The 22,972-nt window shown below is 40.1% G+C and overlaps 2 protein-coding genes across 5 annotated transcripts in view; one reads left to right on the forward strand and one right to left on the reverse strand.

Moving 5' to 3' along the window:
* antxr1b (ANTXR cell adhesion molecule 1b) overlaps positions 1-8,614 on the reverse strand; it is a 20,762-nt gene extending 12,148 nt beyond the window's left edge. Inside the window, exons 1-5 of one of the 2 annotated variants that reach the window (XM_084746522.1) lie at positions 8,567-8,614; positions 5,277-5,428; positions 377-448; positions 218-289; positions 11-92 (exon numbers count right to left, since the gene is read on the reverse strand). In XM_084746522.1, coding sequence (XP_084602648.1) covers positions 11-92; positions 218-289; positions 377-448; positions 5,277-5,428; positions 8,567-8,599 — 411 coding nt within the window. In that variant the 5' untranslated portion in view covers positions 8,600-8,614. Of the gene's footprint in view, positions 1-10; positions 93-217; positions 290-376; positions 449-5,276; positions 5,528-8,566 lie in introns of those variants that run through there. The other variant, XM_084746521.1, reaches the window with a different exon arrangement.
* The window catches only part of LOC146308437 (bone morphogenetic protein 1-like), a 20,007-nt gene continuing 5,613 nt past the window's right edge, over positions 8,579-22,972 (forward strand). For 2 of the 3 annotated variants that reach the window (XM_084746518.1, XM_084746519.1), the window contains exons 1-13: positions 8,579-8,943; positions 16,076-16,174; positions 16,279-16,428; positions 16,688-16,805; positions 17,477-17,655; positions 17,758-17,863; positions 19,809-19,933; positions 20,087-20,202; positions 21,048-21,150; positions 21,295-21,411; positions 21,527-21,672; positions 21,788-21,983; positions 22,064-22,189. In XM_084746518.1, coding sequence (XP_084602644.1) covers positions 8,808-8,943; positions 16,076-16,174; positions 16,279-16,428; positions 16,688-16,805; positions 17,477-17,655; positions 17,758-17,863; positions 19,809-19,933; positions 20,087-20,202; positions 21,048-21,150; positions 21,295-21,411; positions 21,527-21,672; positions 21,788-21,983; positions 22,064-22,189 — 1,717 coding nt within the window. In that variant the 5' untranslated portion in view covers positions 8,579-8,807. Of the gene's footprint in view, positions 8,944-16,075; positions 16,175-16,278; positions 16,429-16,687; positions 16,806-17,476; positions 17,656-17,757; positions 17,864-19,808; positions 19,934-20,086; positions 20,203-21,047; positions 21,151-21,294; positions 21,412-21,526; positions 21,673-21,787; positions 21,984-22,063; positions 22,190-22,972 lie in introns of those variants that run through there. The other variant, XM_084746520.1, reaches the window with a different exon arrangement.

Here is a 22,972-nt window from a genome sequence, read left to right on the forward strand (position 1 = left end):
GATGGCTTACTCTTTGAAAACCTCTGTGCATGTAGGTGTCTCCACCTGGCTGCACCATCCTCAGCTCCTCCAGTCCGGCCCGAATCTGCTCCCTGGTCATCGACATAATCCAGACAAGAAAAATATAAATTAATTAAAATGGAATAAGATTCAATTTAGCTAAATATCAGAAAATACAAGGGACAAACAAATAAAGTCATTAAGATCATGTATTGACCTGTCTTCTGTTAGTGGCATGAGAGTCCTTCCATCTGTTGAAAATACAATAAAGGACATCCGCAGCTGAGGACTGGAAAAAAAAAAGAAGAGGCATTCATGAGGCAAAACATGTTTTACTCTTCTTCTCTTTAAATCTGATGTTTCTGTGTGAACGTACCTGATAAACTTGTGAGCCAGGTGGTCAACAAAGTAATATATCTCATTCCAGTAATGCTGCACACTGCCAGACCTGAGGGGGAAAAATCATTAAGATCAGTTAAAGGTGCAATAAGCGGTTCTGGAGAAAACAGCTGATTGTTCCCAGGTGAGTGAGTATTCTTCTAGGCGTGGCATCACAGTTTTGATCCATCCTCGACACAACTGCAGGTCACACCAGCAGTGTTTCAGAAGTGTGTAAGTATGTTTACTTACTCAGATTTTGTTGATTTAGTCCACTTCCCTTGCTTTTTGTGCTTCTACCATGGATAAATAGAGTCTTTTCTATCTGTCTTTATAATCATTAGTCTGCAGAGGGTCTTTTATTTTGAAAACTGACCAGACTCTCTGCTTTTTCTGTGTCCGACTTCCTGCCTGCTCGATCTGTGCGGTGCAGATTGAGGTGGCATCCCTCTTAAAAGAGACTCATATTTGAAACAGAGCAGGGCAGCCTGGTGAGATTTAGCCAGCATGTGATTGGTCAAAGTCTCCCGTCTCAGGCTAGACTTTCTGCAGCTTGAAAACAGAGCAGAGAGGAGGAGCAGAAGTCTAGTTTTCTCTCAGGCCACTTGAACTACACTTTATGTAATTTATGGAACTTTTGCTTAGTGACATCCAAAATAAACTTCCTATAGCAGCTGTAACGGTCTTGTTTCATGAATATATAGTAAGATAACTGTAGTGGTCCTTAAGGTTGTCCAGTTCTGTTTATAATTCTAGCACAGTAAGTTTAATTCATGACTCCTTTGGAGATAGTTCAACACAAACAATGAACTAAAATGTGTATGAGAGTACTCAAATGATTTAGTGTTGTACTTCCATACAGTTAAAGGGAAAATTCAGCATGTTTCATGTGGATGTCCAATCAGTGTTGATGGTAAATGTAGTCAGTTGAGGTAGTAAATTCCTCAGTGGATGCTATATTGATCAATTAATTGTTCTCTTGCAGGAAAACCTGTAGTTGTTCTTGTGAGGAAGAACCACAGGACACTTCATCTTGGATTTCTAGTCTCTGTCTCTGGGTAGGTAGGGGACATGGTAGATGAGTATTATTGTCACCTAACACTGGCCAACAAAGTAATAGTTTTAAGCGCAGTTGGTGATAACTCAGCAACTTGGGCGTGGGGTCAAGTTAATCCACAATGCATCCTGGTACATGTAGGCATTGCTGCACAGGCCCATGAGCAGGAGAACTCAGTTTTCTTGGTCATTACACCACACAATGAGGAGTTTGTTTCACTTGACTATGTTTACCATTAACACCACACACTTTTGCCTTGAAAGGACTTACAAAAGAGAGATTGGAACCATGCATAAAAAGGTGGAACTGACTGGGGATTGCATTTACAGTACAACCAGATATGGGGCTGCAACCGATGATAATTTTCTGAATCAAGTAATCTGCTGAATCTAGAAACTATCAGAAAGTAGAGTAAATTATGACAAGTATGCAGATCCCAAGGCATCATTTTCCAATTGCTTGTTTTGTCCAAAAAACAGTTAAGAACCCAAAGACACTGAGTTAACTATCATATTAGACAAAGAAAAGCAGGACACTTCACATGTGAGAGTCTGGAGTCAGCTATTTCTTTTGCATTCTGGTTGAAAAGTGATTGAAACAATTAAAGGCTTTGTAAGTGATTCTGGAGAAAAGTAGTTGAATCTAATTCCCAGGTCATCAAATACTGATTCTTTGGGTTGGTCGCTCAGACAGAGCCACTCAGTATCACTTACCCCAACTTATTATTAACAAAATAGATGAGTAAAATGCTGATGCCTGATCAAAAGCACTACACATTTAGCCTAGGGTTAAAAATCTTTGGATGAATTTAGGAACCAAAATCTGATGGTTATACTGTACCTACTCTTTCTTGCAGATTTGTTTCACTGTTGTCCGTGTGTCCAGAGCCATCACTTTACTTTTACTGTATATGTAATGAATGAACACATGGTGAAGCTTGACATAGAGAGGCCAGAGAGTTTCAGCCTTTGTATTTTGTTCTGAGTGCTGATGCTTAATTTTTCCACTCTTTCTCATGTGGCTTTGCAGCTCATTCTTAAATGCCAAACACAAACTCAAGTGCCACGTCAGTTTCTCAGATGAGCTCAGCTTCGTGTCAGGTCCTGATTGTGAAAACAGGTGCCGACGCGACAAAGCAATCAGAAGAAGAGCGCAGCATTTAAAGCGGAAGTCAGCAATTAAAGATAATTCGTGAGGCAAAATATGCAAAAACCTCTGCAGCCTCTTCTCACGCTGCACTGCCCCTCTGCTTTTTCTCCTCACTCCCTTATGTTTTCATTTATCCTGTGATGTGAGTCCCAGTGCACAGCCAAAAACTGGGGATCTTTGGAACATCTGGCTCTAATGGAGAAAGGGTTCTGCAGACTGAAGCAGAGAGAGCTGAAGCTGGGACTAGATGTGGGCTCCTGTCAGTGAAACGTGGCCACAGTTTGACAACAAGAATCCCTGCAGCGCACTTTATCATTCAAGTGACTGCATAAGCACTTTGCAAATGATTCATCACTGTGTAAACACACTTTCTGTCAACTGTCTTACTCATTCTAAGTTGCTCATGCTGAATGTTTACTATGATCTGGCCTACAAAAACAATAACACTTGACGTGACCCGTTCAGGAGCTTCACATTAGCTTCGTGACAGTTTGATGGACGGTGTAATTTAACCCTTATGTCTGCATTCACAGGGAATTCAAGTCTTGAGAAATCCGCTCCTTTGTTTGGTACATAAGAAGACACAGTTGGGATGTAACCATAACAAGAACCCAGTACGATAATACCACAGTAAAAAGTCCACAATGTAATATTTATCTTGATGTTTAAGGCATAATATGCAACATTTCCCCCCCAAAAACAACGTGTAGGCTCTTAAAAATAACTCTTATCAGAATCTTGTGGTGGTAGCTGTATCTACAGACATCCTGCCCCCTGCCAGGATTTCTCATCATTTTGTTGTGCTCAGGACGCTTTACCAACCCAAAACATCAGTATTAGACGTTCTGGCAAGTAGCCACAGCAATCAACTATCTCTCTGGTGCGTTTCTAAACAAGTCAGACACATCCTACTGCACTCTAAAACAAAAAACAAAAAGTTCAGAAAACTCCATTTCAAGGAAACCACATTCACTAGATTTTTGAGTTTTGAATCAATCTCTTAAGTTCTGAAATAAACTAAACAAAGTTTTGCCAACCTTTTGTTGAGCTAATTCACTTCTCTTCTTTGGATAAGCTTGAATCTTTGAGTTTTAGAAACTTTTTAAAAATAGTTCATAGTGAGCTGTGAACCTGATTTGTCAGTATAACTCAACACAATATTGTAAGTTGATAAAACTTTTTCAAAACTCAAGAGTTGCGCTAAAAAAAAACCAAAAATGTGGTTCAGTAAGTTGCCCAGAAATCTTGCGTTTTATCAGCTTTTTCATCTTTACAGTGTAATTTGACCTAAACTTGAAAAAATGTCCTTTATAAAATGATAAATCTGGTGTGTTCAGCATGTAGTTAGGTTTAGAATTAGGTAATTATTTGAATTAGGTATGTACAAAACAAAACTAATGCAACAGTCAGTATACAGTCACAGCTGAGTGTAATACTGAGCCTTTTTTAATTGCAATATCGCAATATTTGATATTTTGTTACATAACTGATCTGTTGATAGTAAATTAATCTACAACTATTCTGATGATCAATTAATCTTCTGAGTCATTTTTGAAGCAAAAATGCTAACCATTCTCTGGTTCCACTGGGAGAACGTTGCTATTTTTCTCTTTTTTATAGCCAGGTCATTAAATATGACATATCATTGAATATCTTTGGGTTTTGAACAGTTGATCAGACAAAACAAGATATTTGAAGATGCCACAAGGACTCCGGGATACCGTAAGGGGTATTTTTCTATTACTTTTCTTTTTCTGACAACTTTGTACTTTTAATCCCCTGCATTTCAACACACATACCTGTACTTTCCACTCCTTACATTTTTGAAACCGTCTCGTTATCTTAATTTTAATGCATTTGAAGGGAACTATTGATTATTTTTATTTTGCATCATTGCACGCTGCCCACCTCCCCTAAATAGATGACAATAAGACACAGAAAAGACAAACCCCTGGTGTATCCATCAGGGCATACAACACACAGCAGACATATCAAGACAAAAACAACATAATGGCTGTAACATGACAAAACAGACGGGTAAGACTCAACTGCACAGAAGAGCTGAGGTTCAGTTAGCTTTGCACAGAAACAGCTGGTAGAAATATGCTTCAGGGGGCTTCTTTTCACTTTTGTACTTTGAGTACATGTTGAAACTGTACTATTTCACTTGAACTTCAGTAAAGAAGCTGAATCAGTGCTTCTACTTCTACCACACTCATTTTTACAGAACTATCTGTACTTTTACTTGAACTAAGAATGTGTGTACTTTTATCACCTCTGCGCCAAACAACAACTTGTTGCACCACAAGAAATCAGCAGATCTGGTGACTGACTGTTTTTGATTTAACCTTTAGTCAGCAGAAGGAACTGGACAGGTGACATTTCAATATAAACATACATGATATCCCCATGTGCTTTGTTTTGGCAGTTATGACTCTGAGTCACTCACATGACCTAATTTAATTTTACATAACAAAATAAACACCAGGGAGACCAACACTGAGAATAAACTGGCTAAAGCTGCCGGTTACGGCACAGTAGCACATATTTTTCATGCAAGCAGCCCATTAATGTCTCCGGAGATCATCTTGAAGGTTTGCACCTGTGTCTTCAAAACAACCTCACATGAGTCATGCGTTAAAAGCCGAGTTCCTCTGTGATGAAATAAAAGTAGGTTAGTAGTAGCACTCACTTATCCAAAACAAAGTAAAGGTCAAATCCTCCATAGCAGGACGACCCTGCCTCCCTCCTGTCATGGATCTGTCCCGCGCTCCCGGCCACCAGGACCGCCACCAGCATGCCCAGTTCCACACCGAGCAGGACCTGCCTGCACCAGCACTGGGACATCACCCCAAGTTTAAGACAAAGAAAAGAGAAGGTAAACATAAATACTCTCCAGTTTGGAGGTTTTGGTCCACTTTCCACTCTCACAGCACACTGATGCAGGCATGTGCAGAGCTGATCTCCAAGGCATTAAACGCTCCTCTCTGGATCAGTGTCCCATCTCCTCACAGCAGATGTGTGCTGGCAGACTCAGAGGAGGAGTGAAGCTGGTGGGACTGAGTCTTCCTCTCCCTCTCTCACCACACTAAACCATTTTAACACACAATGAGATCACATCAGTGATTTTTTTTAAGTCCTAGTGTGTGATTTACTGTGTTGTCTGAATGATCCCACAACTTTCGTCAGACATTTGTTCTTGGAAATACTTTTGTTTGCTTTGTCTTTCACCTTTCTTGCAGGTTTATTCTACAGCCTATCCATCAGTGCCACTTAGTGGTAAACGCATGCACCATGCAACTCACTGCAGCTCCACTCAAACATCCATTTAGTTTCTCATTCAAAAGTTAGAACTTTACCTCAATGAAATCTAAAAGGAGTCTCTGTGGGCCCCTTTCTTCTCATGCATCTTTTGATAAAGCTTTTTATGCTATACAACATTCTGCAAACTAGATTCCTGGCTCACTGCCTTCAGTTTAAACCAAACAACCACTTATATTATCTTTAACCATTCATAAACTATTGTGTACAACAGATTACACTTAGCCTTCAGGGTCTGAAAAGTCAACTGCATCCTTGAATTTACATTTGTATATTATTAAAAGGTTTTCAAAATTACATTCTGGTGACAACGTAATTCCTGCCTGGATTAAGTTCACAGATGAGGTTTCTCTGAGTGAATGAAACAGTACATTAATTTACCACAGCGGATACACAAGGAGGTGGCTGGGTGGACAGCGGCTGTGCAAAGTGCAGGACTGTGACCAAAGTCTAGGGTTTGTGACCAGAGCTCTGCAACAAAATCAGTTAAGGATAAGGTAAGCAAAGATCAAGATGTTAGATTTAGGCAACAAAAGAACTTTGGTTAGTTTAGAGACAGATTAATAGCCTCAAGTGATTTACAAAAAAGAAATGCAACTAACAAAAATTAGATTTTCTGCAAGAATGTTGAACTATTCCTGTAAACTTTGTGCTCCTTTTCCACAGTTGTTCTCCTCTCCCTCCAGTCTCATACTCTCCCCAGTTTTTCTGCCTGTGTGAGTTTCATTCCTCGCCTGTCCACCAGGTGTCCTCAGTCTGCTCCTCTGGTTTTCACACCTGTGGCTCATCACTAATCAGCTCTCATCAGCTGACTGTCATCCAACTGCTCCGTATCTCCAAGGAGTGTCCATGTCCAGTGCATGAAGACAGCTTTTGTCTTGTGTTTTGCCGCCAAGCTGCTGTAGCGTTCAAGCCACTGATGATTTCCTGTATACAGAAGTAGAAGAAGAAATAAAAGCAGTAGAAGAAGACAAGTGAGTTCAAATCAATGCATCAGCATCACTAACTCATACTGAACTGTCCATGAATGATACTGCATTTAAACATCAACAGTTAAAAACTCATTCATATTCTGAGGAGTTTTTTGGAAGAATAATTTGAACTTAAAGGGACAGTTCACCCTAAAATCAATAATGCACATTTTTCTTCTTGCCTGTGGTGCTATTTATCCATCTAGATAGTTTTGGTGTGGGTTGCTGAATTTTGGAGATATCGGCCATAGAGACGACTGCCTTCTCTCCAACATGACAGGACTAAATGGGACTACCTGGATACTCCACACACCTTGTTATGAGCAGTTTCATAGAAACCACTTTCCTTCTAGTAGATACCACTACAAGTAGGAGGCAACATGTATTTTGGATTTGGAGATGAATGTCCCTTTAAGTCTTTAACACCTTTTTAAAAAAAATCTGTGTACAGTTCATAATGCATCAATCAAACAAATCACATTACACAGTTTGTTCAGTTTGTAATCCTGTAGATTTGCTTTTAGGCTTAACAGAGTGCAAACAATCTCTCACTGCAGGGTTGAACAAGAACTCTTCTGTTATATGAATCATTTGTTTCTTTGTCTTTGAGTTACCTGGTTGTTGGGGTTGGTCCCTTCCTGGAGGAGTAAAAGGCGTGGCTGAGAGCTGAGGAGTCTTAAATCCTGGACCCACCCCAATCAGACCCAACCATGTGTTGCCAAGTCAGAGGGGGGATTTGGCTTTTCTTAGTTTTTGCTTTGTATTAGTTGTAGCTGGTGTCCAACTTATTTTCCTCTTGTGTTATTTGTTTTGGCCAAGCTACTAGAATGAATTGATTCTGTGAAATGTTTTTGATTAGCATTACGTTCTGATCCTTGTGTGAAGATCATCATCATCATCATCATCATCACCGAGGAGGCCTCCTGAGTGCGGCTGACATCAGGTGGGCCCTCTCAGAGCTGCATCTCCAGCTCTCAGACAGCTTGACCTTTGACCCCTGACAATGGATCACAGAAACTGAATCAGATCATGAGCCAGACACGGAGCTCCACACCGTGTCACACTTTGTTTATTCAGTCCAATGTATTAACATGGGCACCAAATGCACATAGGCAGTGAGAGCAGCTTCAGTTCTCCATTGGAAAAGGCTGTCTGATGGCAAAGTAAAGCATTATAAATGTTCTAAATATAGCGTACACATAAAGCAATATTGATTTCTGCAAGGTCAAATTACTGTTTGGGTCACAGGAGTCATCTTCAGCAGCTCCCAATTGTTGAGCTGGCTCAGATGGTGCTTCTCAAAGTCAAGGAGATTAAGCGTACATGCTGCAAATGTTAGTGTAGTAGTTGTTTTTTTTTTTTCTTCCTGATTGTGGTACTGAGTTAAAAAAAAGTTTTTTAGGGTGGTAGTAGTTCTGGATTTCAGCATAAAGGTCTGGCTTTCAAAATAAAGGATTCAAAAGTAAAGTTAAAAAAATAAAACTAGAGTATTTTTTAACATTAACAATGAATAGAATGAGTTTTAAAAAACAAAGTAAAACAAAAAAAACACCCATAATAAACACCATATGCAAAAATTGCCCCCCCCCCCCAGACAGGTTTGGAGGGGACTGGAGGAATGTGGGTTTAATGGTGGGACGCACAAATAGGCTCTAATTATGTTAGTAGGATGTGTGTAAGCCATGTGGCTGCAGGTGAAGCACCTCTCTGGTTGCAGATGCATGCATGTGTGTTTAGCTGTGAACTGTGTGAGCATTGCTCTCACTGCTGTATGTCAGCGAGTCACTGCAGCAGAATGGAGACGTGAGAAAACAGCGCTGCTGCATGTGTTTTATTAAATCACATCGCCGCCGGCGACCAACTTTTTTTTTTTACGCTCTTTTCTCTTCCTACAGTCACCTTCACCTCTTATAGATTCTGGACCAGAAGTCATGGAAGTCGCTCCTAGTTTTTTGCTCCTGCTGTGCTTCTGTCTGCGCGTTTCTCTGGCGGCTGATTTTGAGTTTGTGGACAGTAATTTTACCTACCTCGGTGATGCAATCGACTACAAGGATCCCTGTAAAGCTGGTACAGTGCATTTATTTATCTTTTGCTTTTCCTGTTTGTGTTTTTGCTAATAACTATTGTCCCTGATCACTATGAGCTATGGAAGATAAGTTAAATGTAGCTCTTATGATGTGGATGTGAAGGATTAAATGTAGGCTACTGCAAATATTTACTTGCAAAACAACAATCTCCATAATTTCTGTTAATTAAAGCGAAAATTAAGTATTAATTATTTGCTACTAGTACAAAGCAATAAAAATTTGTGAAATGCCTTCTTTCAACTTGCTTGCTAATGTACAGAGCAATTCTAAAACAGATCTTGTACTTTAGTGTTAAAAACACACTATAAAAATACTCTTATGGTCTAAAAGTGCACGTCCTGTATTCATAGTTTTGCTCACGAAATAGTGAGTAAAATGCAACAAAAGTAAGCAATGCATCATATTTTAAACATAATTGTTTGTTCACAATCTTGATCTTCAAAATAACTATTAATTATTAAATAAATGTAGGAGTTAAAAACCACAGTGTGTTCATCAAAAATGTAGTAAAAGTGTAAAAAATGTATTAAAAAAAAAACAAAAAAAAAAAAACTGAACTTGAGTAAATGTATTTAGTGACATTTCACTGCTGGGTTTAAGTTAAAGGAATCATACGAATATTGTGAGTCATGCACTTCAACTGCTCAAAATAGCCAACCAGTAATTTTAATGTGACATTTTAATGGGCTGCTTCATTTTGTAGTGGAATGTTTCCAGTTGAATCTCTCAACAAAGCCCGGAGAGCAACACTAACCTGAAGACACTAATGGTTCTTTGACACAGCAGTTATCATTGATCAAGGTGGATGAGATCAGTGCAGAGCAGCTCCAGTGGTAATAGACTGTTGACATGGTTTGCAGGGAGCCAAATCACTAATATATTCATCATCAGACTTGTAGTATTTTTATGTATATGTTGCTGTATTTGAAGGACATACTGCATTTGGACCACGATACGTACTCACTTATTTCTTTCATTGTAGGGTATCTGGTTAATCTTGGTTTACTAGTACAGTGATGGTTGAGGGAAAGCACCTTTATTCAACAGCTCTCAAGTAATGTTCAAGTTTTAGGCAGTGGCAGAAAAAGTAGCAATACCACAATATAATAAAGTACTCCATTATAAGTGAAAGTTCTGCATTTATAATTTTACTAAAGTAGAAATACAAAAGTACTAGAAACAAAATGTAATCAAAGTATTAATTAGGTGACAGAATGGCCCCTTTTATCATGTTATTGATACAAATGAATTAAAGTTCAATATCATGTTTTCTCTCTGGCTTAATGTAAATACATAAATATACAAGTTTAATTATTTAAGTTAATAAAATTGAAAATTTCTCGTATTTATCTTCAGACCTCTTAAGAACTTACGAGTTTTTGAGGTCCTTTAACTTAAATGATAAGTTGAATGAATGTACTGTACAGAGTTCAGTCAAATCATTAAATTCAGTTTTTAAAGAGACATGATAAGCATATTAACATATAAACTTCCCAGTATGCATCGTTTGGGAGCAGACGTAAGTTCTTTGTGTGAAATGAAGAACTGACTTTTCAAACTGATAAAATGTAAAAGGAAATCAAACCTGTTTATAATGCTGATCAGTGTGAATGAAGAGTCGTTGGTTCAACTTAATGTCTTAAGCTTAAGAAATTTATTTGTTTTGAATCATTACAAAATTACGTCAATATGTCTTTTCAAATTCAGTCAACTTAAACATTTAAAACAAAATATTGGACTAACTACAGCTGTCAGATAAATGTAGTAAAGTGAAACACAATGTTTATCTCTGAAATGTAATGGAGTAGAAGTATAAAGTAGCTTTAAATGGATGTACTCAAATAAAGTACAAGTAGGCAGAGCAGAATTGTACTTAAGGGGACATTCCCCCCCAGAAAAAAATCAAAAATGCATATTTTCCCCTGGCCTGTTGTTCTATTTATCCATCTAGATTTTTCGTGTGGGTTTTTGAGTTTTGGAGATATCAGCCGTAGATATGTCTGTCTTCTCTCCAATATAATGGGACTCGGCATGTGGTGCACAGAGCACCAAAAAAATATATATTTGAAAAATTCAACACCAGTGTCTTTTTCCAAAAATTATGACCCGTTTACTCAAGATAATTCACAGACCTTGTTGAGAGCAGTGTCATATAGGTACTACTGTCTTACTAGCAGAAAGAAAGTAGTTCCAGCAAATTCTAATGCAGAAAGGAAATAGTTTCTCCATGAAACTCTTCACAACAAGGCGTATGAATTATCCTGACTAACTGGTTCATGGTTTTTGGAAGGAGACACAGGTTCTGAACTTTTCAAATTTGTTTTTTGGTGCTTTGAGCACCACAACCTGAGTCCCATTTAGTCCCATTGATTTTGGGGTGAACTGTCCCTTTACGTAGTGTACTTGAATAAATGTATTTAGTGATATTCCACTGCTGAGTTTAAGTTAAAGGGGTCATGCGAATGTTTAGAGCAAGTCAAATTTAAGGGTTTGTCTTATAAATCATCTACTTTGAAGAAATATTCAGATGAAGATTATATTTCATTCGTGTGTTATGAATTAAATGTCAAATCTAATTGAATTTGATTTGTGTTGATTTTTTTTTTCCATCATCTCATATGCCAAACAGTTGCTTTGCTTACTAGGCAGCCTCCAGCTGGTCGGGGTCCCTTTTTCACTGGTGACTTCTGAAACTTCCAAAACACACCACTCCTCTTCTCCTCCGAGGCAGCAGTTGCCTGGAGACTAGAGGTCATTGAGGCCGTGCCAGCGCAGTCCTCGGCTGGACGCCGGTGAAATCCCTCTGGCTTCAGGGCATGGGGTGCACGCCGCAGGGGTGACAGTCATTTACAGTCACCCTTTGCATGAGTGAATTCACTTCAAAGGCCGACACAGGGTCCGCTACGTCTTTTCATTTGGACTTTCAAAGGTTGTTACATCACACGCCTAAATGAGCTATTTAATGGGAAAGTCTCTAGTGAGCTGTTCTGCTTGGCCGGTTGATTTATACAGGAGGTGGTATGGTCATAATAATGGAAACAAAATGTTAAAGAGGGCGGGAGGCGGGGGCATGGACCAAATGGGTGTGTGATGTCACCTAGAAGTTTCAGAAAGGATGGTTTGAAGCCTGGATTTAGGTTAACTGGTCGGTGGCGTCTTACCGGAGCCAGAAAATCCTGAATCAGGCAGACAGAGTTCATTAGATAAAGTCTGAATTTCAAGACAGAAGTTGAGGGTTTTCCCATTCAGTTTGTTGGAGCCAACAACCCAATTTTAGGCCAATTTTCTGTCACTGACAATCATTATTGCTTTTGGCGTGTTTCATATTTATGATTGTTGATGATTGCCCTTCTTTTCCTCGCAATCTTCAGCTGCTGAGGTGGAATTATTTGAAAGGAATTATCCACTTCAGCAATACTGAGTGTGGCTACTCAAGCTATTAAGTTACGACTCTTCACTGCTTTTACTCCTCTTATCTTCCAGTTTCTGAGCTGCACTGCTGACTATGTAAAAACACATTAAATCCTGCAGTAATCAGTGGTCAGAAGAATATTCACTTTGCAGAAACTTTCAGTGGGATCACATTGTAAGAATAAAAACTTATTTTCATATTTGTTTAATGATTCTGAGCAAATGTTACGTACAAACTGACACATCAAGCTACTAAAATCTTTTATTTACATGAGATTTTTGTCTGATGTACTCATCATTACTTCAATCATTTCTTAGTAGAATGTAAACAGTATTTCAATTTTGTAACAGGTGGAGGTGAAGCTAACTGTTTATATATGGCTGTATGTTAATCTAACAAGTCATATCTTAGAGGCAGATGCGTTTTGATTGTAAAAGTCCACCCCAAAATCCAAAATCCAAAATATGTATGTTTCCTCTGGCCTGTAGTTCTATTTATCCATCTAGATTGTTTTGGTGTGAGTCGCCAAGTTTTGGAGATAGTGGCTTTCTCTCAAATATAAAAATATAATGGAATTAGATGGCGCTCAGTTTGTGGTGCGCAAAGAACTAAAAAATACATTTGAAAAACTACAACAGCGATGTCTCTTTCCAGAAGTCCTGACCTGGTTACTCAAGATAATCCACTTGTTGTGAGCAGTGTATTCTCTACCAAACTACTCAGTGGTGCTAATGTTACAGCTTAGCTAAGGAGAATGACATTAAAGTTATAGTTCACCCAAAAATGAAAATTCAGTCATTATCTACTCACCCTCATGCCACAAACCACTGCTGGAGTTTCACAGGGAAACAGCATTGCAGAATCTCCCAAACCGTCTCGTCTGGTGTAATCCAAGTCTCCGAAAGCCTGAATCTTCACTTTGGATCCTTAGCTTGGAGCCACGTTCATGTGCACATTAACACTGTCTGAACTGTGTGTGTGTGTGTTGTCACAGTGTGTAAATGGCTTGTTGGGACTTTAGGAGACTTGGATTATGCCAGGCAAGCATTATGGAGGCAGTTCATGTTTTATTTTCCCGTTGTTTTTAACTCCAGCAGTGTTTTGTGGACTAACAAAATAAACCCGACACTCAATCGGCATGAGGGTGAGAAGATAATGACTGAATTTTCATTTTTGGGTGAACTAGCCCTTGAATTTTGCTATGTTGCTCTCAATGCACGGTCACGAGCACAAGCCTCTTGTCCATGAGTAGATGCATGCTTCCTTCTGCGCAGTGATATGGTGATACAGCTCCGTGCCAGTATCTCCAAAACTCTGCAACTCACACCAAAGCTATCTAGATGAACAAATATCACTACAGGTAAAAAAAAATGGGTTTTTTTAGTTTTAGGGTGAACTGTTCAGTATAAAGTCATAGAAAATTGAGATACTCAAGTAAAGCACTGTGGTAGTTTTTCAGAATTGTGGAGATCTGCACAATACAGTACTTGAGTAAACTTGAGACTGAGTTTGTGTTCAGTCTGTGTGTCAAAAGGCAAAATCATTTCATGGTTCTGTTGTGATCATTCTTTCCACATAGCAATCAGCACATTGCATATTCTGCGGCTGTAGAAAAGGTGAAGCCTGACACTGGCATTATCGTGTTGTTAAACATGATCAAGAACAACTTTGGGCATCGTACAAAAGCTAATATTGTTTGGGAACTCCAATCCTGCTCAGTGGACAATCAAGATCCAGGTGGTTGGTCACAGCTGTTTAATTTTAAAAGTTTCCTCTCATAATAATTTCACAGGTGGAGAAACACTGTACATATGTTTAGTCCGTATAGCAAAGATGCATTACTTCATCTTATCAGGCATGTTGAGGTCTTTGCTCTCACACAGAGGACATCACTCCTGGGTTAATCAGTTGCTGAACATTTGAGAGCAGGTTGCTACAGCAAATATGCAAGAGAAACACTGCTCTTCAGGTTTGTTTTTTTAAACAACATATTCCTGCTTTCTGACCAGAGCATAATAGAGTTGTGTAAATCTGGGGAAAGCAACTATGCACACATTTTCTATAGGCCCTCTATATGAGGCTACTAACAATGGTTCAATACAAAAGGCTGATTTTTACTGTAGGTTGCTGTTTGAGCAGCTTTTCAGCAACACTGCAAAGTCCAGATCACAGTGCTGTGTGAAGTATTCAGTTCACATCTTCATTCTTTAAAATGACACTAGCTGGACAGTCCTCCAATATGCTTCAGTGTGTGTGCAGCGTGGAGTGTACTCAGGAGGTGTTTGCTGATCAAACAGACACATCGAGTCCTGTTCAGGACTTTTTTCAGGACAGAGATGTGTACTTAGAGTACAATAAAGCATGCAGTTAGTTTTGGCTTCTATAAACCAGAGAAACCTGGAATTCACAGATCAAGTGTAAAAAAAATCACTAAAAAATTTTAATTAATCCACTTTTCAAACGGCATAATACTACTGCATATAATTAACTGAGGAGTGTGAGCTGGTGAGCTTATATGTATGAATTTTGTGTTCATGTACAGACCCTCTAAAGCTCACTAATTCATAACGTCGTAATTAGGTGGATTTTGTTACCTCTGTACAGAGTCAAGCTAGCTGTTTTCATGTTTCTAATCTTTTTGTTAAGGAAGGTTAACCGAGAGTGATGCTGTCTTTTGCAGGAATGCCCTGATCACAGTCGCACACTCACATCTGGAAGCTGCCCAGTACAACCACAGTCTTATCTGCAGACACTGGGGTTAGGGTTAATAACCCTGCTCAAGGGGACCCCGGTGGTGGTAATAAGGGATAAGAAAGTGCTGCCTTTCACTTTACCCACCCGGATTTATCCTGCCAGTTGGGAGATTGAACCGGTGACATTCTGGTCGCAAGCTTGCTTCTCTAACCTTAAGGCCAGTTTGATGACAGAGAGCAGGCTACAGTACCAAGATGGTTTTCTTGTCAGGTTTGGCTCCCAGGTAGTGGTTATCACCCCGGTTAGCTAACTTACTTTAGCAACAAGTAAAGCGGTCTTTCAATCAGGATGCACCATAAACAACCCCAATACTGTATTCCCTGTTTCTGAAGCTGTGTTTGTCCCGGTCACTAGTATTGTTCAGTGTGAGGCTGCTGAGCCCAGTTATGTTGCTCAATAACGGCAGCTAACAGTTACAATTAACAAGTAAGCTAAAGCTATCTGTCCAGCTGGAGATCAGAGGAGAAACCAGAACGTTTTTCTCCATAAAATGTGATCTAGTTCCACAAAAATCAGTGAACAACGTTGTGTTTTTGCACAGTATTTGCGCAATGTTCCCCAGAAACACTGCAATGGTGAACAGATGACTTCTTCTTCAACGCTCTGCTGTGTCATAGGCTAGACAGTGTTTCATTGGATGGCCACAAGTGCAGGATGAGTCATCGGTAGTTTCAAATGATTTTCCAGAAAAAGGTTGAAATACCATTAAAAAATACCCAAGAATATCTGTAAAATGACTTTTCCATGATGAGCCAGATACTGGCATACAGGTGACCTATAACAAAAAACATGTGATTGACCTCATGGGAATTTAAAGTATAGCAAATCTAGTATATTGCATGTATTCTGATTTCTGACATTCATTTTGAGTTTATTGTTTTCTTTTTCGCATAATTTCAGTTTTATGTATGTATTCTTTATCTCTGTATTCATGTGTTTGTCCTAGCTGCCTTTTTGGGAGATATTGCCCTTGATGAAGATGACCTCCGCATGTTCAAAGACGCCCACAGCAGTGATGGTGCGCAGACCAACCACACAGACTCAGGTATCGAAGCGGGAGTAGACTTGTTCTTCATAATGTGGACTGATTTCACTGAGTTCAGAGACATGAATGAGAATCAATGCTGATTTGCCGTGTACTTGTTACAGTTAACGGCTCCACTGCCAGTGCAAGTTTCAGGAGTAAGAGAGCCGTAGACAGACGGAGTCTCCATCGATGGAGGAGAGCGGCCACGTCCAGACCTGAGCGAGTGTGGCCTGATGGCATCATCCCGTATCTGATCAGTGGGAATTTCACCGGTGAGTTCTGAATAAAAGCAGCAAATGAAGAGTTCATTTGCAGACAAACACCATTCTTAAAACGAATAAACACCAATTTGATTGATGTTCCCTGGACTGCACACACAACAAAAACATGATTTAGGAAAATGAATTTTGCAAATTAATAGCCCAAATCTTTCATTCATTCTTACAGGGGAGTTGTGTACTTTATACAGTCGGGATGTGCTGGTTGCCATGTGTGGTTTTGCTGAAGCTGACAAACTTTAATTCCTTTCAGGCAGCCAGCGAGCCATTTTCCGTCAGGCGATGCGTCATTGGGAGAAACACACTTGTGTAACATTCACAGAGAGGACGACTGAAGAAAGCTATATTGTTTTCACCTACCGACCTTGTGGGTGAGTTTTGTACTCATTAGTCTCATTTAATTCCCATTATTTACTAATTAATCAACAAATTTGCACATAAATAATGCTTCAGCCCATAAGAACACAATCTCTGCAGTTAAAGCTGCTATGATCAATATTTATATAAACAATATATTAAATGACTGTGTATGTGAAAGGAGTTGCTCAAAGCGATGAACCTACAGAGGATCACCACCCGTCTCTGCAGAACATGATATCTCCCTCCAGCTCATTGTTTGTTTTGTTTTGTTTCAACCCACAACTTTATTGTTTTGGTACAGTCTCACTGTTTTCCCGTCATTTTTGGACACAGCCAGAAACATTTTTAAAAGCTCCAAAAAACCACAGTGTACTGTACTCTGCCTGCCCAGCACCAAACAGCAGACAGACAAAGTTAACATAAACATACTAGTGTTTTAGTGTCTGGCAACATTTTTTGCTTTTTGTGAAGCATGTTTTCTAAATGCTGCACACGTGTTGTCTGGCTGCCTGGAACTACAGGAAATTACCTAAACCTGCCTTCTAAAAAGATCAACAGAAATAAAGAGTATATAATTTATATTGTAGTTAAGGAGAAAAAACTGGCAAACATGCTGGTATGACCCATTAATATTCAAAGGCAGCTCTAGGACGTGGACCTGAACAGTGTTGCCCCCCTGCAGGTGTTGCTCCTACGTGGGGAGGAGAGGCGGCGGCCCTCAGGCCATCTCTATAGGAAAGAACTGTGACAAATTTGGCATTGTGGTACATGAACTTGGCCATGTGATCGGCTTCTGGCACGAGCACACACGTCCAGACCGCGACGAGCATGTAAGCATCATCAGAGACAACATCCAACCAGGTACTGTTAACTTGAGGTGTGCTGATACAAAAATAAGTGTGTGTGTGTGTGTGTGTGTGCTCCAGATGTTTCTCCTTGCATTGACTGTCTGTGTATGACTAGGACAGGAGTATAACTTCCTGAAGATGGAGCCTGGCGAGGTCGACTCGCTCGGGGAAGTGTACGACTTCGGCAGCATCATGCATTATGCAAGGAATACGTTTTCCAGGTTGGTATGTCGTGAATTCTTATGCTTCAAGTTTTCTTTTCTAAAGTTAGTTTTATGTTTTGACTGCAAGGATTTCATCACTTTTATTTTCCAGGTGAAAGTTTCCTGAGCATGCACACTTCATTTTAAGCTCTGGTTCAACATTAAACAGCTTCACTGGAGCAGCTATTGGTTAAATGTCCTGCTTGAGAGCCTAATGTTGGACATTTTGTGATTCACTCTGTCCACCCTGCCTCTATATTTAAATTGGCAGCATACAGTTCACCAGTCTGCTTCTCTAACCAGGCCATCATCACCACTACCTTGCTTTTGACCTTAAAGGGATAGTTCTGTTTGTTTATAGTAAGGTTGTATGAAGCACTCAATAATTAGTGTATTATCCACAGTAGATGGTGGTCAACGTGCCCTCAGTTTGGAGAAGCAGATAGGAGCACCAGCATGGAAGCTAAACAATGAAATACTTTAGCCACTAAAAAGGTCCCCCTATTAAAAAAAATCAGTGTACACTATATTTAGAATATTTTTCCCGCTTTACTTTGCTGTCAGACAGACACTTCGGATGGGAAACTGCTGTTATATATGTGAAATATCGCTCTCTCCAAACCAACCGAAACTCCACACAATCTGTCCTTTTACCTCACAGAATGTGGGAGTTGATGGTCTGCAACTGTCTTGATTTGTTATTTTGTTTGTATTATTTTGTGACTTTCTTTTTAGATCATTATTTTGGGACATTTTTGCCTTTAGTTCATAGAGACAGCTGAAGATACGACAGCAAAGCGGGTAGGGAGAGAGACAGAAAGGGCCGCAGGTGGGAGTTGGACTAGTGTGGACTGACGGCCTCAGTACATGGGTCGTGCTCTGCTGAACTACAGGGGTGCCCTGCCTTTGGTGTTTTTGAAGGACGGTTCAGATTCAACAAAGTCACACAATAACACTAACAGATCAAGGCAGTGGTGGACCGGCAGCTCCTGTGCTCGGTGAGGTAAAATGACTGATTTTGCCTATGGAGTTTTGGTTGGTTTGGAGAGACCTTTTTAAGTGGCTAAAATACCTTCGGTTGCTGACCCTGTCCATAGCAGCTCATTGGTTAGCTTCCGACCTGGTGCTCCTCTCTACTTCTCCTAACTGGGTGAACGCCAACCAGCATCTACTATAGGTAATACACTTACTGTTGTTAAGTACTTCATATAACTAACTACCCCTTTTTAAAATTTCTTATTTGTTGTTCAGTATTTAATACAGGTTTCGTGGTCATTTGGAGAAGATGTCATCAAGTTCAATGCAGCCATAAGAAAAAAAAAATATCCCTCCATGATACTAATATCCGACTGCATCATCAGCTGACCTGCTGTTTGTCCTTTTATTCAGCTTTGCTAAACAAGCTCCATAGGAAACCTCAGGGGATTTGATCCTTTATTGTCACAGAACTGGTTTCACAGTAGTCTCCTTTTCATTTCTGTCTCGTGCATGTTGTTGCCCCGTTGCTTTTTCTCTGCGCTTTGGTTTTTTACCTCCATCACCGCTTTGCTGGTCTGGGTCATGGAGGCAAGCCAAGCTAAATAAAGGCCTGGCAGTTCAGGCTTTGTTGAACAATTTGGGCTGGAGTGGCCTTTTTCTCTGGCATTCAGGAGCGGGCTCCACTGAGCCGGCTGGCACCGCCGAAAGGCCCCATTCAGAGCGCTCTGTTTGCACATGCCTGTCATTCATGGGTGCATCACCATGGGAACTGTGCAAGAGTGAGCTCTAAACCCAGAGAGAGATTATCAGAATCAATAAAGTATCAAGGTGTTGAACAGAAGTCAGATATAAAAAAAAGTACTCTTCTTTGTGGGAACTTTTGAAAACCACATTTTCCTGCACATCAGTGTAGTAAACAATGTTTTTCCCATCAGACTTCTTGTGCTGTAATTGACTTTTGATGTTTGTGGTTTCGCTGAAACAGAGGCATCTTCTTAGACACAATCCTGCCCCGTTATGATGTCAACGGAGTCAGGCCACCCATTGGACAGAGGACCAGGCTTAGCAAAGGGGACATTGCACAAGCCCGCAAACTCTACAAGTGTGCAAGTAAGAGGCATTATATGTGTTTTCAAAGCATGTCGTTCACTGAATAAAGTTAAAACAGAATTAAAAAAAAGAGTTTAAAATCTCCTCTGTTCTTCAGTCTGGGACTTTTTTGGTGTGATCATGTGTGTCCGTGATGGTGTGTGTTGGTTAAAGGGTGTGGGGACAGCCTGCAGGAGAGTGCTGGAAACTTCTCTTCTCCTGGTTTTCCGAACGGTTACTCAGCATACGCTCACTGTGTCTGGAGAATTTCTGTCACTCCTGGAGAGAAGGTGAGTGATTATAAATAAGTTAAATTACATAAACTCAATAAGAACTAGACAGTTAACCAAAGTTACTGACTTAATGAATGGTCATATCACTAACAAAATAAGTTAATTCCAGGGATAGTTCGGATTTTTTGAAGTGGGGTTATATGAGGTACTCATCTATAGTCAGTATTTTGCTTACAGTAGATGGTGGTCCTCATGCCCTGCAGGAGTACCAATGTAGAAAACTAGTCAATGGTCTACTGTGGACAGGGTCAGCAACAAAATGTATTTTAGTGACTTAAAAAAAAATTCACCCAAAAAAAAGTGTAAGTGTATGCTATGGACTTAACCTTGTCACCGGGCAGCCTTTCCCAAGCCTCATATAAGCCAAATATCGCTCTCTCCAAACCAACCAGCCTCCGTTGGCAAGATCAGGTCATTTCACCTCGCAGAACACGGGAGTTGCTGGTTTAGTGCTGCCGAGATCTGTTAGTTTGTTTGTGTTATTGTGTGACTTCAGTGCTTTAAGAGGTTAGTTTGGATTCACAGAAGTCACACAATAGCCCAAACAAACCTACTGATTGAGGCCGCAGTTTTAGAGAGAGTTTTATTTGGCTTGTATACTGTAACAGCAGTTTCCTGTTAGAAAAGGCTGCCTTTCAATCAAAGCATTAAAAAATTTCCAGTCACTGAAATTGAATTTTGTCTGTAGTCAGTACATGGCAAGGAAACTTACATGAGCAAAACGCCATGTTGCTGTCACTTATGTTTGCACATTTTCAACACTCTGAATCTAGATAGATATTAAATTTTGATGCCATGTTTTTCTCATAACAATCTGTCCGTCTGTGTCATCTGTCCCATAGATTGTTCTGAATTTTACCGCCATGGACCTCTTTAGGAGTCACTTGTGTTGGTACGACCACGTGGAGGTCCGAGACGGCTTCTGGAGAAAAGCTCCTCTGAAAGGTCTTTAACTTTGATTTACAATAGACCTCCTCCTCCTCCTCTTCCTCCTCCTCTCTCTCCACTGAGTGTCATCCAGAAACCTGTCAGAGCTGTGTTATATACTCACTACTGAGCACGCTGTTATTTGTTCATGTGCTGTGGCAGGTCGTTTTTGTGGCGACACACTTCCAGAGCCGATCATTTCAACTGACAGTCAGCTGTGGATTGAATTCAGAAGCAGCAGCAGCTGGGTGGGCAAAGGCTTTTCAGCAGTTTATGAAGGTGTGACAGTACATGGATTTAATATGCAATTTACACATGCTGCATTTGCCATCTCTTTTCACTGTATAATGTAGACAGCTGAAGCTAAAAATCTCACTTCTCACCTCCTGTTCAGCCATCTGTGGGGGCGAGGTGAAGCGGGACAGTGGCCAGATCCAGTCCCCCAATTATCCTGATGACTATCAGTCTAACAAAGTGTGCGTGTGGAAAATCACAGTAGCAGAGGGTTTCGATGTTGGCCTCTCCTTTCAGTCATTTGAGGTAAGATTACTTTTATTGTTATTGGTTGCATATTAAGAAAAAAAAACATTTTGGGGGAAATTTACAACTATAACTGACTGTTCATAAACTTCACTATCCTTTGCTTTGACTGCAGATTGAGAGGCATGACAGTTGTTCTTACGACTACGTGGAGGTGAGGGACGGTGGTGCGGAGAACAGCCCGCTGCTTGGCCGTTTCTGCGGCTACGACAAACCAGACGACATCAAGAGCAGCTCCAACCAGCTCTGGCTGAAGTTTGTATCTGATGGATCAGTCAACAAAGCTGGGTTTGCGGCCAACTTTTTTAAAGGTCAGGAAGTCCTTTCAGGTATAAACTGCTAGAAATAAAAAGAACTTTTTCATTTGGAGCTAATTCTGTTGATTTTCCAGAGATGGACGAGTGCTCCAGACCTGACAATGGTCACTGTGAGCAGCGCTGTATGAACACGCTGGGCAGCTACAGATGTGCCTGTGATCCTGGATATGAACTGGCAGCTGACAGACGCAGCTGTGAGAGTGAGTGCAGAGCACTAACACACTAACACAATACTGATACCCAACATTAGAGTGCCACTACTTCAAAGTATGAAGCAAAGGCTAAGGAGCCTGAACAAATATGCTTATTCACCTCCTGTTACAGCACAGCAAACGTTGCAAATCGTTGTTTCAGTATGTTTATACATCCTGAAAAATAAAAAATAATAAGTCAACTAAGTCTAAAAATTTGTATGACTCACAGGACTCTGACCTGTGTCCTCTGGGGGAAAGTCCTGCTCCCAACGCAGACTTTGTCACTCTTTACACAACATCACTTGACTTTCTGGCAGAAAGCCCGGAAGGCAAACTTGTTCCATGCGTAATCAAAGACACCACAGGCTTGAAATAATGAGAAAGTGATATAATTTACATGCAGATATACATAAATGGCATTAATGTGTTTTTATATTCAAAAAGATGGGTGTGGAGTCTCATATAAAAAAAGACACGTGACAAAAAAGACATAGTAGTAATATAATCAATATTTCCTGGTTTCCTGGCCCTCCAGTTCATAACTATGTTGCAGTTTTTGGCATACGACAGGGACCATTTTTGCCTAGAGACATCACCAGCAGATCTGTGCTTGCTGGGAAAAATTGGGAAGATCAACACCTGTTTCCTCTTGTCTCTAACCACCTACTTGTTTTAGCTTGTTTAGCCTGCAGACATAAGTATGGTATCAATGTTCTTACCTAACCATGTAAGGTTTCCTTGTGGGGGATGACATGTCAGAGACCTGATGCCAAAGAACGTTGCTGAACA

Source organism: Lutjanus erythropterus, chromosome 20 (genome assembly GCF_056507025.1).
Source record: "Lutjanus erythropterus isolate fLutEry1 chromosome 20, fLutEry1.hap2, whole genome shotgun sequence".
NCBI lineage: Eukaryota > Metazoa > Chordata > Actinopteri > Lutjaniformes > Lutjanidae > Lutjanus > Lutjanus erythropterus.